We start from the raw sequence: 18,941 nt of genomic DNA, 5'->3' as shown, positions 1-18,941 counted from the left end.
CATCCCATGTATATTCATTATATGCGTGCCATTCCATTTAATGCGTTTTAACTGCAGGAGATTGTCGGATCTTCAAATATGCGATGATTGAAATTGACCTAGAAAGAAAGATTTCCGAGTAATCAACCGCGATTATATACCACTTGCTCGGAAATCCGCACAGCTGGTTCCGCCGATGATGAATCGTGGAATATACTTTCTCCTTTCCAGGGTTTCCGAGGCCTCTGTTATCCGCGTCTCGTATGCGTATGATCGCCTGAGTCACGTCTGCCTTCTTGGCCGATGAACCTCTTTTTCGTCTTTTCTCTTTCTCTCTCTCTTCTCTTTCTTATTCTCTCACTCTTTCTTGCTTAGAGTCCACGATCCTGACGTCGACTTCGAGCAATTTATGTAAAGCATTCTAGGCATGATTCACGAACTAGTTCGCGCCCTCGTGACCGCCACCGGCGCAGAATGTAACCACCGAGCTCGGGTACAGCATCGAAAACTCGGATGCATCCATCGAAATGTTCCTTATACGAATTTCAAAAATTGATACATTCATTATACAATTAATTATATATTGAACTTTTCTACAAAAATATATTTTCTTTTACCCTAGTTATTGTATATGTAATGCAAAAAAATGTATGCAAAAAAAACAAAGTTACCTCGATAATAATGCATAAATTGAAGCCAACTCTTTGTCAGATATTAAAAATAATTTAAAAATAGCTGTAGGAATAAAAATATCTCAATTTTAATTAAATTGCGCAGTTAAAGATTCTTGACAAAGAGCTTGATAATTTTCCTATATGCCTCCTCACATATGCGAAGGAATTCTCGTAATATTTTTACATTACGCACGCAAGAAGATCAAAGAGACAAGAGAGTCTTCCTCTCTCTGACATAATTCACGCGTGTCTTCGCTATCGTCATTTGCGTAATTTGCGCGTCAATTTCGGTAAATTCATGTCTGATTGCTAAGAGACTTAATGGCCAAGGTACATGACAGACGTGCGGTAGAATTTATTTAATAAATTTTCATTTATCTTTTTACCTTTTACGCGAGCTATCAATAATTAAACTTAATTATATACTCCTCTATATTATAAGAAAATTCTCAATTCGGGTAGAGAAGATATTGTGATCTATTTTTAAGAGATTCTATTCATTTTCACACGCACTAGCATATATTTTAATATTCATAATAATGCCTGTCATGGTCATCGAGATGACAACTCGACATTCTGAACATTTCCCTTCGTCATTTCATCCTTTCTCCACCCCTAGCGTTATATCATGTATATTTTGCCTCTATCATTCGTTTCTCAAGTCCTATTACTACGATATAAAGAGCACCTTGCATGCTACACCAGATGCACTGATGTTCACGGATTTCACACTTGATAGTATAGATAGACCCTTGAAAAGACATAATAATTTTGTTCGAGAATTTAATCAATTAAGAGTACGCTCAATTTCTTCTTTACTCCTTTAATTTTTTTATTTGTATTTATGCCACCATAACATCATTCGATCGGGTCTATTATATTCTGTCAAGAATTTATTCTTATTTCCGATTTTTTTACTTTGTAGCTTTCTAACAAAGATAGCTTGAAGAGTTCAAACTGTCAATTCAGATTTGAAAGTTTCAAAAATAGTATTCAAGGCAAAGAAAAATAATCAATGTTTGTTTGTTTGTTCCTTCTTATATCCTTTTATTATTGTACCTGGAGTCAGGTCACGGACATATCTCAGGTATTCGAAAAATCTAAGTAATTTAAAATTTGACTCAAACTCTCTCTCTTTCTTTCTCCAATTAGTATAACTTAGAGATTTAAAATTAAACGGTATGTAATTTAACACTTTTAATGAAATTTCGTCATATATTGCTATTTGAAGAGATTCCTTTCTGTTAGAGCAGAATAAATTTGTCTCTTTTCCTCTCTACATCTCCACAATCTGTCTCCTACCACTGCTCCTTCTTGTCTCCCCTCCTGCTGTGTATGTTCCTTCCCTTTCCTTCCGCACTCTCGTACTTCTCCTCTTCGTCCCGAATCGCGTGGCGAGGAGGTTCTGCTGCCCGACTGACCGTCCTCGACGCCTCTTATACCTTTACTCCGGTCTGCGCGTTCTTCAGGAACGTACGTGTCCGTTTCCACGTTCCATTCGAGAGACCGCGATATATACCTCTCTTTTAAAAATTATTTACATTATATACAAACAGCCAGTAAAGAAACCTAGTCGTTGGTAGTGCATCTCGAAATAGTCTCAAATTAAGAGATCGTTTATCAATAATCGTCGTAATAATAGTTTTTGAAATCGTTCTTGGTACGTTTGTTCGTCACGTTTATTTGCTCCGATTTGATACGCTCGACTGTTCAGGCAAACAGTGATATGGCACAGCTGATCAGCGTCAAGCTATCTAGGTTTGATGGATCCCCTTGGGGTTTTCGTCTGCAAGGAGGCAAGGATTTCGGCACGCCGCTTGTTGTGCAGAAGGTGAGTCCATTGTGAATTAAATCTATTCCGTTTCCTATTCTGTATCCGGATCTTTTGTCCGTCCAATGAAAATTTATAAAATTTATTTTCAATAACTTGATTAAATGCAACATGTTTATATTAAGCATGTACCCGTATATATTAAGATTACAAAATTTGCCGAATATTAGTTAAATATGAAATTTTCTCATCCTTTCGTATTTAATATTATATTAATATAAAATAAAATTTTTTAGTTTTCACAAATAATCTATATTTTAAATCATATTATACGCAAAAATAATGAATAAAAAAACGCATTTTACATTTTATTTTTCATCGAAGTTCTGCTAACAAACATGGTTTCCATTTTATTTATGGCATGATTTTCTATTTTCTTTATCTTAATCGTTATTTATATTATCGCATAATGTTTGTTGAATTAATAATGAATATTGAAGGCTATCTTTTTCTGTCTTTCTCATCCACTTTTTTGATTATGAAGGAATGTTTTCAAAGAGCCATTTGAGTTGAATCTCAAGTTGATTGAGGTAGAAGTAATAATATATAAAAATATTTCTTACAGTCATATTTATATATAGCGATGTTTTGGCTATTTTTATCTATCTTTTTTTGTCGCTCGAAGTTTTCACAAAGCTTCTCGATAAGGAAACATTTCGATAGAGAAAATTAATCTTATTATCATACTAATATTATCAAATGTATGATAAAATTAAGAGAAACTATATAACGTTTCTATGTGCTCTCTTCTATATGATAAACTCATTTACATCTTTCCTCCACTCATCAAGATATCAATTGTCATAATTGTATGGAATAGAATTTTCATTGAAGAATTAATCAAATTTCTTATTTGACAATTGATATCGATTCAAATGTTTCACATTCATAAAAAACGCTTTTATTATTCAATAATTTCTCTTTTCTCATCGTTGTTGACATTTTTGTTGCTATAAATTTTTATTATAAATAAAGAAAATATCACATTTTATTGTACTTTTATAGATAATCCAAATTGAATTATGTGGTATATATATATATATATATATATATATATATATTTGTTATTTATCAAATTTTTTATATTGTTCCAAATTTTACTGAAAATTTAAATTACCGATATAAATTTGCCGTCTACATTGTATAAATGAAAATTCGAGTTCGTAAATCTCCAGTACGCGGAAGCAGATAATGATAATGAACTCCGAGAGCAAAAGCGAGACGAAAGTGAAAAGCAAACGACATCTCGTGCGACTCGTCCTCGGAAATAAAATCTGTATCAGAGACTAAAGTTGACACTCGACAGGCAGACATATGTTGATACTCCGAAACGCGAGCTCCTCGTTCACAATATGCGATTTAAAATATCTAAATCAATATAGCTATGGAAATTAACAATCGCTTTTTATTTTATGCAACAAAATATATATTAATTAACAATACAATTAAAAATCAATTAAATCAAAATAAAAATACAATTAATTATATTCTATTTTTAATTTTTCTCAATACAAAATTCAGATATATCTTACCTAAAATTTTATAATTTTATAATTTTTTGAAATTTCAAATAAACTTGAAATCGATAAATTCCATAATTAATAAATAACTCCTTGTTAAAACATGCTAATTATTTTTATTAATGTATGTGCGCAAACATAAATTTACAAATCTTCTTTTTTCTCTCTCTCTCCCTCTCTCCCCCAACCTTTCTCTCTCTCTTTCTCCTCTTTCTCTCATCTATACAAATGTTTTTTTAATTATTCTTCAAATATGATTAATACTATGATCTCATAAACAAAATATTTAATTTAAATCTCTTTTTAATAAAAAGATTTAAATTATGAAAAAGAAGGAAATCCTATTTAGAGCGAAAATTTACGCGAACTTTCCCCTTTTCCTCCTACTTTTCGCGACCGTGAGATGCGGTTAAGAGTGTTTTGATATTATGATCTAGAAAGAGCGTTATGTAATGTGACGGCAAATGCTAAATTATTTCACGCGCATCGGCAGAAATCGTTGCCAACTACGTGCGAAACGCTGAGCTCGCCACCGCCACCACCGCCACCACCGCCTCTGACGTGTTTTGGCGATGGTCGGCGTTGTAACACGAGAAGCTTTTGGCGAACATGTAGAGACGTGGGGCATTCCGCAATTTTTTCCTGCATCTTTTTTTCGAGCGATTATGTAGCATTATATAGCCATAAGTTCTATTATTAAGATGCGTTTTCAGCGAATGCCAATGTCGAGGGACGACAATTATCGCAGATTTTGCAGTTCGCGCGCATCTGTCAGATATTTGATTTTGTTGTATATTTATATAGACAATTTCAATTTTTAAAATATTTGTTGATAGGAATATTTTTCGCATTATTTCCTTTACTCTTTGTATTTCGAGAGGTCGAATTATTGTATTTTATCTCTCTCTCCAAAGATCACTTTCCAATGATATTTTTAATTATAATCATTGCAACAATAGATATAGGTTTTTAATATAACTCTATAAAGAAATTATTCTTTTATATTTAATATAATTATATATGTAATATATAATTATAAAGAGATTATTCTTCTCATTATTGTATAAACAATGATTTTTATATGCATTTGATTGATCGTTTCGTTAAAAGAGGGAAACAAGAGTTTTTAAATTTTTCATAAAATATATTTCTAAAAGAAAAATCTCTCATTCTCAAAAAATCTTATAATTTCAATCTCTCAAGGATGGCAGGTTCCTCGGATTTCCTCGGATTCATGCTACATGCTTAGATTGTTCTGCGAATTTTAACGCGTTCACGAATTATTTTGGGAAAAGATGCGTCGAGTTATCGCGGTATCGCGATTCAAGGATTCAAGTGTGTATTCCGAAATGCAAAGTAGAAATCGAATCAGGGATCGCCTCTCGGCGAAAACCCATGCAGGGCGTCTTTGACACCACTAGACTCATATTTCTCTCCTTTCTAAGAAAGCCGAGGGCGGTTGGATGCCGACCGTATTTGTGGCCTCATAAAATAAACGTACCACATGGTATGTATGTGCTACGAAGAAGGCCAAGTTCGAAGCATCGATTGCACAGATAAAACCGTTCAGTGCAGTCACGATAAGCTCACAGCCCTTTAATTCCGCGGATTTTTAATTTTAAATTACGCGTTTTCTTCTAGCAGAAACATGTGCATTTACAGTATGTTTAACATAAAATATGCGTAAAATATTCGCATATTGTTGTCGACATTCCTGATTCATAATTTTTTCTTGAACAATGAACATCTATACATGATAAAAATGCGAACATTAATTTTCGTTTGATTTCGATTTAATTTTCCTAATTTTATTCGAATTTCTTGCTAGCTAAAAAGCTTATAATATCAAAAATTTTTAAAAGTTATAATAAATAAAATGACAATTTGTTTCGATACTTTTGTTAAACAAAAATTGAAAAAAAAAACGAATAAACGAATACATGAATTAAATAAATATTTCTTGTGTGAAATTAAATAAGACTATTAAATTCAGTAAAGTAATTTAGATTATTCATGTTTGTAGAGTAGCTTCGTTTTAAAGATTAAAAAAATTCGCTCACAGGATTAGTCGATGACTAGGAAGAGAAGAGGAGAGAACACCGGCGCATGTCGCTGGTAATTCGAGGCAAATTATTTGGGCGTTCTATTTCTAGAAGGTGCCTTTGCGAAACCCGCGCACGCCAGGTCGAACCTCGCTCGCGACAACGAAGACAGCAGCCGATTTCGACGACAACATCGATGCTGTCTTCGCGGGACGTCGTTTTTCTGAGACAGATAAATAATGCGGTCGCAAATATCCGGTCGCGATCGCACCGAAACGAAATCAAACGGTTTCTGTCCAACGAACAGAAAAATATTTAGATGCGCATTTTTAGAAACTGTGAAAAAAGAACGCATGTTTAACAGAATTTATACCGTAAAAACGAACAGTGCACGCGAACCTTCTCGTCGATCAGCGCGGCGATAAATATTTCCACCAGCACCAAACTCGCGTAAAATCAACAAAAATATGTTTTTCTTCTACTACTTGTGAGATAGAAAAATATATGATAAATGAAAATATTGATAAATTTCTAGTATCTCATATCAAATATAAGAATTGTACAGAATTTGATTATCCTCTTGTTGTATATCTTTCATATAATATGTACCTCTCAATACATATAGTGAATGTAACAAAATTCCAATGTAATGAATAAAATTAATATTTAGAGATTTAAAAAATAGTTTAATTTAAATTAATTTTAATTTAGTTTAACGATTGATTATTCATATATTAATAAAATATTAATAAACTATCCAAAATTCATTTATATTATATTCCATAATTAACACTATCTAAATCTCTTTATGATATTTATTTAAATGCATTAAATTTTAATGTTAGAATACATTTCGAAAATAAAAAAATTTTGTGGTAGCAAATTTTTTTAATTTTTCTTATTTTCTATTTATATGCACTTTTCGTAATTCCAAGGCAAATGCACTGACAGCACATCGAAGCGTAGGCGTTCATGTTATGCGATAATACTCGCCGGAAAATGTGTTATCGCGACGTGGAAGAACTCGACATGAGTTGCGTTATCTGATTAAAACGTCACACCACGATAAGGATTTTTTTAGACGCGAGAGAAAATCGTCAAATGAAAAATATGTAGATGACGAGAAAAATATTTTGAAGGAATTTTTCAACATTCATTAAAACGTAATTCACGCACGTGGCGTTGCCCTAATAATGGCGTATCGTTCTGCTAATTAAACTGAACTTCCTCAGGCGTTATACGCGTAACGGAATTTTAACGAGACCGCGCGAGAAAACAAATTAGCCATCGCGTTGTTTGATCGTATTAGATTATTTCACATTCATTCAATGAATAAAAAAAATGTCAGTACTTTACTATGTGTGACACAAAATTATTAGAATGATAAAATAAATTCTAATTAATATAAGTTTTGCGAATTGAAAGGGAACTGAGAGAATTACAACTGAAACTACATATAAACATCAATTGAGAGTCATATGTGTATGTAACTTCTTGTCCAAATTATTTAGATAAAATTTTTATTCTTGAAGAATCCATAAAATGATTAGCCCCTAATAAAGGCAAATATACAATATGTTACAATAATTGGTGAACTGCCAAAGATGTGAGTGATTACGTTCCATTGTAGAAGAAAAAAGTCTGTAATCATGCATCATCTTTATATGTAGCGCAAAATAGTTTACGGAATATTGTTATACAGTAAGAGATTGCTATTTTTTGTGGTGAGAATGGTCACTATCTATAATGTTCAATTGTGTTATAAACTTGCGCAATCATTTTTGTTGTTTATAATTTGAAATCAGCATGCATCCAAAAATTAATGGCTGTTCTTTAATTCAATATTTGATTACTGTTAATTGTGATGCATAAATATAAATTTATAACGTTTTTTTTTTCAAAAACGGATTATTACATTAAAGTCGAATAATAAAAAAATTAGAAAAAAATTACAAAACATATATATATATATATATATATAATTATTATTAAATATTATTAAATTAATTCAATTTAAATTAATCAATATATTTCTTAATGGAGATTATAAACTATTAATTTACTCAACAATTAATTTTGTAATACAGCTATTAAAATACACATATATTAATATTAACAATATATATTAATCAAATATAAATTTTTAAATACAAAAAATATCTATCAAGAATATATCAAATCTAATCGAACGTTTTATCAGACAAGAAGCGTGACTCGGTTTTTATCGATGCAAATATTTGGCTCTTTATATCGATTATCTAAAATTATCTCTTCAGTAGACTGTAGCTGCCTTGGCAATTACGAATCGTGTTTATGCGTATGCACATCGTATGCATGGTTGCACACGATGCAACCGGGAAATTACAGTCCGATTTGTTTGCAGACCGTGAGAGATGAGGGTGAATCGAATCTCGCACACATGAGATCTTCGTGGCTGCACCGAATGGACTGCACGTCCTAATTCGGACGACATCGAAGAGAGAAGACGAGTGTCCAATCTAGATTTCCGCGAAGTGCACTCACGCGGGGTTTGTCGCGTTTAAATGAGGATGAAAACCGAGAAGATCGTCGGCCAACGATCTGTGAATGACGAATATTTGTGTACCAATGTGCTTTTTCTTGTTTACGTTACGATTGGAGCAAAATTTAAGGATTCAAATTTTAATAATATTGAAGCATAAAAACACAATGCACTCTACGAGAGCTAAAAGATTACAAATTAATGAACATGAAGTATTTTAAAATTATTATCATCAAATAATAATTTATATACACATGTATTAATAATATTAGTATAAATTTTATATTATATATATATATATATATATATATATATATATATATATAACAAATACAATTATTAAGTATTAACATAATTACAAATAATTATTATTAGATAATTAAACACTAATCAGTTATAAATATATAAATTATATTTTTATACATTATTTTATACAGTATTACATGTATTTAAAGTTCTCAGGAGAGATAGAAAGCAAGCGAATATAACGAGTAAGCTATGTTATTTTGGCAAGAATTATACGTATTTTCCAACTAATGTTTAAATTCCTAAGGAATGCGTTGAAATTTTTGGCTACAACGCGAATTAGAGTAAGATGATATTCGGAAGAACAGATTGAAAATTAAAAAAAAACAGAAAATGACAGGCAAAACAGAACTGATTTGAAAGATTTGAGTTATGTGAGTATTTTGGCTCAACTTTTCTGGAGAGCATTGCGAGAGAACGATATTGCGCACGGTACAACGATATTCCAAGTGTGAAACACAAATTTGTGTTAGTAAACATATAATTGCATATGAGCATGTTCTAAAAATAAAGCAAATTTTTAAATATATATTGCAACTGTGACAAATATATAAAGTTATTTTAAATTTGAATAAATATCAATTTATACAAACTTTTCGATTTGATATAAAATAATCGCTGATTTCTTTCGCAATCTCAACGATGAAAAATCGCTTAAAGATTGCATTTTGCATTAATTTACATCAAGAATCAAAAGTCTGACATTCCTGAAAAATTAATACGTAGATCTGTAACTTTGATATCACTTATCGCGGAATACGTAATTTCACGCGAAATGAAGATAATACGAATATTTTATAAAAAATCGAGATACGCGTATAATAAATGATGGCGAAAAGATCAAGAAAAAAAATCACAGCGAAATACCGCGGTAAGAAATAAAAGCGATATTTTTATATTCACAAGAGTAAGCTCGGTGGCGCGTCCGCCACCGGGTCTCAGCCTCTATTAATATCCACGGACCGGGCTTCCTCTTAGGCGTTCGTAATAAACTTCCTTTGTACGAACAGATGTGCCATCGACTGCGAGAAAAATAAGGTTTTCTCGAAAAAAATTTGTCAATTGTCAATAGATTTTTTAAGATATAAACTCTTTAAGATATAACTATAAACATGTAAAACCACAACAACATATTTAAGAAAAGTTAACAGCGATTATTAAGCGGAATCAAATTGAGAGATGATAAAAAAATTTTGAAAATAAATGAGAGACAGTTTTGGAGAAATTGTGAGATAAAATAAATATTATACAGTAATTAATTATAAATTAAATTCAATAAGTTGATTCAAAAACTACTTTAATTTTCGATAGAAACTACTAGAAGCGAAAAATTCGTAGCAAGTGAAATTGTATCTCGATGACGGAATCGAAAATTTCAGTGCATCGTCGTCGTAAATGTCGATTCGATTTCGAGAGTGAAAATAAGATAGTGGGAGGCCGTCGTGGGAAATTTGCCAAAAGTCTTCGCGCAGAAATGAGTCTTCCCCCGTTTGTCATGGCTATACGACGTGAATCCATTCGTAACGTGACATCTCCGCATCATGGCGATTGTGTCATGATTACGATAGCGAAATAGTCAAACTGTCGGATGATGATTTATATATACATTTGCGAATTTACGTCGTAGAAAAACAAGTCTGTAAAATCAAACATGTATCTTCATCATGAGTGTAAACATTTATTTGATTTTAGTTTTGCCACAAGATAATGTTTAAGAGCTTTCAAAACTAACTTTTGTATTATCAGATAAAATCAATTTCAAAAGATTATTATATGATTTTTATATAAATTTCTATCTATGAAATTTTTATTAAATTTTTAAAAATTCTTATAAATACTTAGTATAATATTAAATTAATGTAAAGTACTCTTCATTTAGTATAAAGTAATTCTGAAAAATATAATAATTTTTAAAACAAAATAAAAATTTGGATTATTGGATTATTGGATCATGAAACATCCTAATAACATTTCCAAAAATTCAATTGAAGAAATAATGAACAAAAGAATTTAGATTAAATGCAATCAATGATATAATCATCTTGCTATTTATGCTGAATTCGCAATTTGAATTTATGCTAAACGTGCATGATAAGCGCGTTTCTATTCGTCATTTTTTACGGTCAGTTTTTGATATGAATTCATCACGATGTTGCTATTTTTTTCTGTTATTATCGGGACTCATTCATTAAGAATGACTCATCCGAGCATCGAAACGTGCTTTCGCTTCCACATACTCTTTCTCTTTCGCGGTCTTGACAGCGCATATACAAATATTAGCTTAAATGTGTGTGAAAAAATCTCAACAGCCTGATGAATCAGAACAGTGACTAAAAGCCTTTTCAGTATTTTTTTTTCTATCGTCATCAAGTAATTTACCCGCGCTTACGCGCAAACATTCACGCCGTGTTTGAAAACCGATTGCTTTCTGTCTCGCAAAATAACCAGAAGCATATTCGTTCAACGGTGGAGAAATCCATCTTTTTAAAATTGTTCTTCGATTATTTTCAATTAGTCTTAAAATCTATCTTTAAAAAAAATAAAAGAAATCCGAAAACTTGCAATTATTAATATTATAAAAATTATAAAAAAGATGAATTTTTTCTTGACTAAAACAGAAAGAAAATTAGGTTAAAGAGATTGAACAAAAATAAGCTGATTTAACATTAGTTTTCTAATTTCTCAAGTATCATTCCGTATTGGAATGCATTTTGGCAGTGTATTCCTTTGTGATTCTTTTAACCGTCTTCCGGTATGCGTGTCATTGTGCCGACTCATACGAATCTCCAAGAATCGATCCCACTTTCACGCACTCGTTGACCTCCGTTTTCTCGATTTCATTTCCTTGATATGACATTATTATGACGATTTTGAGATTATTCTTAAAAATATTAAATACCTTCTATGTTGATATATATTTTCAAGAATAAATTTTAAATGAAAATCAAAATATTAGAGAAAAAATCTTTTATATATATATAATAATATTTGTGTTTTACTTCTAAAAAGAGAGAGAGAGAATAGATATTAATAATTTCAATTATAAACATATTGAATAATTCCCCATCGCTGATGTCATCGATATTTAGTGTTCTACAGATAAAATTGTACGATGTATGCCTCCGTTTATGTTGTTATATACACAGTTGCAGTAATAGAAATAGGCAGTTTGTTTGAAGAGATAAGAACTGGTTGACTGTGCACCGATAATTTCGGACTGACGTTACTGTCTATTTCTCCTACTACAAGACGACGAAGGCATTTAGCCTGGTTTCGCTTCAATATTTATTTCGTCATCGCCGCATTGATGTATCCGACCTCGAAATTGAATAACTCAAGTAATAACGGAAAATACTGAAAATAATTGTTTTTGCGCGTTTTAAATATTAATTTTATTTTTCTATAATGTACAAAGGAATAACTTTTTTAAAACATTTTTTGTGAAAAATCATTTTTCGCATCTTTATAATTCTAAAATATGTCTCTATTATTTAATCTTCTAATTTTATTCTTAAGCTCTCATTTTAAATAAATCGATTTTTATATGTGCATTTTTTAGTATGACTGAAATATTACTTGTATAATAAAATCTTATACAAGTTTTATTACACATATGAATAAATATTCATCATTCATCATATCATTTTCAATATAATTATTATATCAATATATCGATCTTGAATTACAAGAAATTGAAATTTTGCAAAATAATTATTAAACTAAAACCAAAAAATGAAAATGCAATAATAGTTGAACATTAATATACCCAATTTAAATATTAAAATTAAACACATATACTGTTTGAGTTAAATGTGATTTAGAAGTGAATTACTACAGTAATCAAAAATTCTCTCAACACATCGACAAAGGAAAATTGCCGCGTGCAGAAAAATGTTAAACGCGTCTCTCGTTTCTGCACGTTTTGCCGATATAAAATGCAACTGGTTCGCACGAATGGGTTTTCCATCGGCATGGCATTTTTGAGGGGTATTGCACGTATGAATGAGCCTTAAGAATCCTCGTCCAAAGTTTAAGTGAGACAGAGAGAAAAAGAGGGAAAGAGAGAGATAAAGAAAAAAAGAACAGATGCATTCCAACATGGAAGATGGGATGGATTCGTCTCTGATAACCCGCCCATTGGAATGCGTACCTCGTACACCTTGGTGTATTCTCTGTCTCAGTTTCACTGCACTCGGAGTGCATACCTACACACACGCACACACGCACCCATCGCACGCACATACACATGCGTACACGCTGCGCATATTTGGCAGTTATTTTTAGAATAATTCTGACAGGCGGACATGTGGCATCGTTTCGGATGCAATAACTGCCATCCGGGGATTTATTTGTCATGCAAATCGTGAGATAGGATTTGTTGAAGTTTATGACACCGATTATAGTGCTTTGATCTAATTATTCGTTTACTTAATAGCTACGTGGTATTTTAATCTTGAGAGAAAATATATATAAACCCAAAATATGCTATATATAAAATGCACGCAAAAATCTATCAAAAAACAAATTCAGTTCATTATATCTCTTATATCTGCATTTATTGTAAATTGAAATTGAAATTAAAGATAGATTGTAATTTATTTTCTCTCTAAAGGAGTTTGAGCAAGTTAATAAATCTCTATTTTAATAAATAAACATATTTTAATAATAGATGTAAAGATACGATTAAATGTAAAAAATTAGATAGATAAAAAAGCACAAAGGAAGCATATTATACATTTTCTGGCAATCATGTATTTTTTTGGTTGATACACTTAAGGATACACTTTTCTTTACGAATTAATTGAAGTTATGAATTTCAAACAAAGTTTCAAACAAGTTGCAAGTTCACAATTTTGTCACTCCTATGGATTCTTTTTACTTCAGCAAATTTTTAGGTGGATAAAAGGGAATTGCAAATAATTTTCTCAACTTTTGACAATTTATGTACCGCCATAATGGTCCTTCCAAAGTATATGCATTCCTTTGCACATTCATTAACCGGCTTTTGCATTGACGCTGCAATTATTTGTTGAATGAAAGCGATTGTAACTGCAGACAGACATGTCGCGTGCATCGGAATGAGCCTGGTGTACCTTGATGCACTCTACCTTTCGGCCGTCACTTGTAACTCGAGTGTATATAACGACTGTAACGTGTTCGGGGACCTATTTTTAGACCGGTCCAAGATTATTTTTAGAAGCGGTCTGCCCACCGGCATCTTAACCCTGACTTACGTTCATGTCCCTACGTCTACATGAATACCAGGGCGATAGGGACACACCGCGCAGATTGGTGGACTATTAAAGTGCATCAGCTAGAAGATGCACATTGCTAAAAAATTTGCAACGTGCGAAACACGCGAGATGTTTCCTACCTTTCTATAGTCATTCACGTTGATTTTTTATATTTGCTGTGTATGATTTATTTTAATAATAATTTGTGCAAAAATAAAACAACATTTAAGTTAAGATAATTTGTAAATTATTCACAAACTTCTCTTAACAGTATGAATTTATTTCATCTTACATTGTTTTATTTCAATTAGACACTTATGATATAATTAGAAATTCAACGACATTCAAAAAATATGCTATTACGCATTTGTGACACACATTTTACACACACAGAATATTACAATCATAAATTTAACTATGAAGATTATTTCGAAGTTGTGTGCTTTAGATTATCGCAGTTTATCGAAATCGAAGGCGAAGCTGAACAGTAAACTAGGTATTACACTCAGGACGATGACGCAAGCTTGCGAGCTTCTATTTGCAGCGCAACTACACGCGCAAATTAAACTGCTCTCAACTCGCGTTTCGATTTCGCACTGATTGTATGACGTTTCGCGCAAGAAGTTGACCAGAAAAGCGAAAATTAGGAGGTTAAATTGTTAAAAAATTGGCGCGAATAATTTAAAAATTAGCTTTGTTTTAGTTTATTTTAGGTGTTATTACTGATGATTCATCATTTATAATAATCACATAATATAATAAATAAGTACATTTCAGTAGCGATTCAATTTTAAAAATTTAGTGGACTTTTAGACGAAAAGAATCTAGAAAAGTCGCTTTTAATAGGGGACTTACGAGGAAAAATAAAAAAATAAAAAAACACGATTTTTAACTGTAGCATAGAGACCAATATATTCTTAAAGTGATATTTTTATAGTTACAAGCTCTTCCACTTTTTCTCTTCACTCAAAGCTAAGTGAGAACAGAAAAACTTTCTTAATAACTTTCGAAACTTGTGTGGCGAAGATTAAAGCAGTGATTTTTAGGCGACATTAAGAACATGTTAATCTATAAAAATGAGATATAAAGCTATTATTCAGGATTATCTAATTTATCAAATTTGTAAAACATTACAACATTATTACAATATTATTTTAATTGCTATTAATTACTTTCTCCTTTTCTTTCTTATTATAAAATAATTTAAAAAATATATAATTCTTTTTTTCTCTCATATTTTCTTGGTTATCTCGATTTTCAAAAAAGTATATATTATAACGTATATTGTAACGTCTATTAAATTGTTTCTTAATGTAGTGATTCTAGGACATGACTTGAATATAATGACAACATAATTTCTTTCATTTATAAAAATTATAAAAATAATAATTACATTTTCAATTTATGGAATGTAAAGCATATCGTGTTATATTTCCAACTGCCTATGAAACGACCCACTTTTTGGAAAGGAGGCGAATGAAATAATATCTATTTCGTCTGGATGTTTTATGAGAGGACGGCTGTCGCACGACTCGCAATAAAAATAACGGCAATATATATTATGAAATGTATTTATAGAAAAAGAGAGAGAAAGAGAGAGAGAGAGAGAGAGAGAGATTTTGGCCCCCGTTATCCGATCGCCTACGATTGAAGAAGTTAACACTTATTAATTATTTCCAATGTTCTGCCAAAATATCACAGTCGACTCGATGACAAGTAGCTTACATGTTTCCCCTCATTACTTGATTATTGTATTTGTTAGGCAATGACGATATAATGAGTTTACTTTACTCGGTAATTAATTCTTTAAAATAAATTGTTGCAAAATAATTTTTCGCGAAAGTAATAAACCTTTCACGAAAATAAAACAATGTATTTTAATTCCTTGAATACCGCATAAAATTAAATCTGATTTTCTTTTTTTATGTTTCTTAATTATTTTCATGTTCCTAAAATTTTTATTTTATTTTTATTATATACACAATACTCTATTATATCTATTATTATAATATGTACAAACTCGTTTTAATTTCCTGTATGAAACATTATAATTACATTACTGCAAAAATTCTAATTAAATATAGTTTAAATGAGAGAGAGAGACAAATAATTATTAAGATAAAAAATTATTTCTTTAATATATTATATTATTATATTATATTATTTTTTATGTATTTTTAAGTCAGTAATATTCAATTAGCTCAGATTAATTCTTCGTTTTAATTTTATACTTAATTACATTGAAACGACACATAGAAGCCTTTGTTAATTTAGCCTTCATCATCATCATAGCAGTCGAGCTCATAATTAGCTTGTTTGATAAGAACGCCAGTGGGATTCATCGCAAGAAGGAGCGTTTGATTTTTTTAATTTGGGTACTTCTGTTTCTCCTTAACATTTTTTTCTACCCTCTTTCCGTCTCTTCACGTTGCCAACAACGAATCTCTAACGTGAATGGATGCACAGTATCCGACATTCGAAGCGTAATGACGTGCGTGCACTTAAATATAGTGGCTCTGGAGTCTGGATACAAGAAAGAAGAGGAGAGATTTAACCCAATGGCATGTCTTGTAAAAATAGATCCGAAATTCGAGATAGTTTCAAACATCGCTGCCAATTAATCTTTTAATTTTGTTATAATCCGATTATAGCGCATTTATATACATTACATACTACATTTGATTAACTCAAGAACAATCAAAATCCATGTTCTTTTCATAAAGCTGATACACATATGTATTAGAGAAAATATAAATAAATAAAACGAAATCTAAAGATTTATGGATCTATGTGTGAGCCATTTTAATTCATAATTCCGATTATTAACTTTATGATGTTTTGTCAAATTTATAATTCGACGCGAATTTATCGCGAGCATATTTCTCGCTTCTTCAGACGAGCAATTTATTCAGATTCCATTATCCAAACAATTCAACAATATAGAACGTAAAAAGATACTGTTTATAGGATGATAATCATATAAAAATATTCGATCGTTATTTTTAATAATAATTGTATAATTTTTTTATACGATATTAAAAATACAACAGAAATTTTAATTTGTTGAGTGTTAAATGTAAATAAACATTTCTCTCTCTCTCTCTCTCTCTCTCTCTCTCTCTCTCTCTCTATATATATATATATATATATATATATATATATATATATATATACAATTTATAATAGTAACATTCACTAGTAAAATATGTGACATCGAAGTTGTACAAACATTATATTTTATATATATATATATATATACATCATTGTAAAATATAAATATATCTAAATTATAAAAATTATTTGGTTATTAATTATTTAAAAAATAAATTATTACTTATTCAAAAAATATATTTTTTGAATAAATAATAATTTATTTTTTAATAATTTATTTTTAAATAATTAATAACCAAATAATTTTTATTATATATATATATATATATATATATACATATATATGTATATATAAATTATATGTATATTGTAAAAATATATTTTGTATTAAATATATTTATTCCAAGATAAATTCTAGAATATTTTATAAGTATTATATTTTATACAATGATATAAACTAAACCAGCGAAGATAAATAAGCAATTAATAAAAAACAAATTAAATAAATTATATAAATTACTCACCATCGCCATCCGACGTCTCTCTATGAGCCTCTTCTTCTTCTCAACATATGCTGTTTATGATGCAACACTCACACATTACGCGACACACACTTATCTGCAAACTACAATATTAGAAAATATAATGTACTCTAATTATTCGTACAACTACATTTGGATCAAATAAATCGCGAAATATGCATTTTAACAAATTACAATGATATGCAAGTGCAATTTTTTATTTTCTTGAATTAATGAATGTGATCGAATTTATATTTGAAAGGTTTGAAAGAACGATTTGAAAAGACAATCGAGATATATTCGAATCTAACCTTAAATTAATAATTATCATCATAAATATTAGAGTAAAACAATAACTTATATTTATGATCCTTGTCAATTGTTAATCATATGAATTAATCAATCACGCTGACTGATAATTATTAATTGCAATAACTGTAAGTGATCGCGTTTAACATCTTCTAATAGTATCTATCGCGACTGTGTTTCGAGATACACGGAGCGACTAGGATCACTACCTTTCAACTCGAGTTGTGCCGCACGAATAACAAGGTGACCCAATGTAAATAGAGCGTTATACGACCGAGCACACTGTAATATTTTGAAAGAACGGTTTGAAAAAACAATTGAGATATTATATATATTCGAATCTAACATTAAATTAATAATTATCGTCATAAATATTGGAAAACAATAACTTATATTTATGATCCTTGTCAATTGTTAATCATATGAATTAATCACGCTGATTGATAATTATTAATTGCAATAACTGTAAGTGATCGCGTTTAACATCTTCTAATAGTATCTATCGCGACTGTGTTTCGAGATACACGGAGCGACTAGGATCGCTACTTTTCAATTCGAGTTGTGCCGCACGAATAACAAGGTGACCGAATGAAAATAGAGCGTTATACGACCGAGCACACTGTAATATTTTGAAAGAACGGTTTGAAAAAACAATTGAGATATTATATATTCGAATCTAACATTAAATTAATAATTATCGTCATAAATATTGGAAAACAATAACTTATATTTATGATCCTTGTCAATTGTTAATCATATGAATTAATCACGCTGATTGATAATTATTAATTCCAATAACTATAAGTGATCGCGTTTAACATCTTCTAATAGTATCTATCGCGACTGTGTTTCGAGATACACGGAGCGACTAGGATCGCTACCTTTCAATTCGA

At 30.4% G+C, this 18,941-nt stretch overlaps 1 protein-coding gene and 1 long non-coding RNA gene across 8 annotated transcripts in view; one reads left to right on the top strand and one right to left on the bottom strand.

The window, feature by feature from the left end:
- The window catches only part of LOC145975604 (uncharacterized), a 36,264-nt gene extending 18,167 nt beyond the window's left edge, over window positions 1-18,097 (bottom strand). Inside the window, exon 1 of the long non-coding RNA XR_014440018.1 lies at window positions 17,743-18,097. This is a non-coding gene — a long non-coding RNA (uncharacterized LOC145975604). The remainder of the gene's footprint in view (window positions 1-17,742) is intronic.
- LOC145975596 (PDZ and LIM domain protein Zasp) overlaps window positions 2,023-18,941 on the top strand; it is a 38,485-nt gene continuing 21,566 nt past the window's right edge. For 4 of the 7 annotated variants that reach the window (XM_083106190.1, XM_083106188.1, XM_083106187.1 and 1 more), the window contains exon 1: window positions 2,023-2,484. In XM_083106190.1, coding sequence (XP_082962316.1) covers window positions 2,380-2,484 — 105 coding nt within the window. In that variant the 5' untranslated portion in view covers window positions 2,023-2,379. The remainder of the gene's footprint in view (window positions 2,485-18,941) is intronic. The other 3 variants (XM_083106193.1, XM_083106192.1, XM_083106191.1) reach the window with 2 other exon arrangements.

Source organism: Camponotus vicinus, unplaced genomic scaffold (assembly GCF_025532165.1).
Source record: "Camponotus vicinus isolate PSW18456_S1 unplaced genomic scaffold, iyCamVici1.0 SCAF_8, whole genome shotgun sequence".
Classification (NCBI taxonomy): Eukaryota; Metazoa; Arthropoda; class Insecta; order Hymenoptera; family Formicidae; genus Camponotus; species Camponotus vicinus.
Note: the sequence above shows the minus strand (reverse complement) of the source record. Positions and strands in the feature narration are given on the sequence as shown.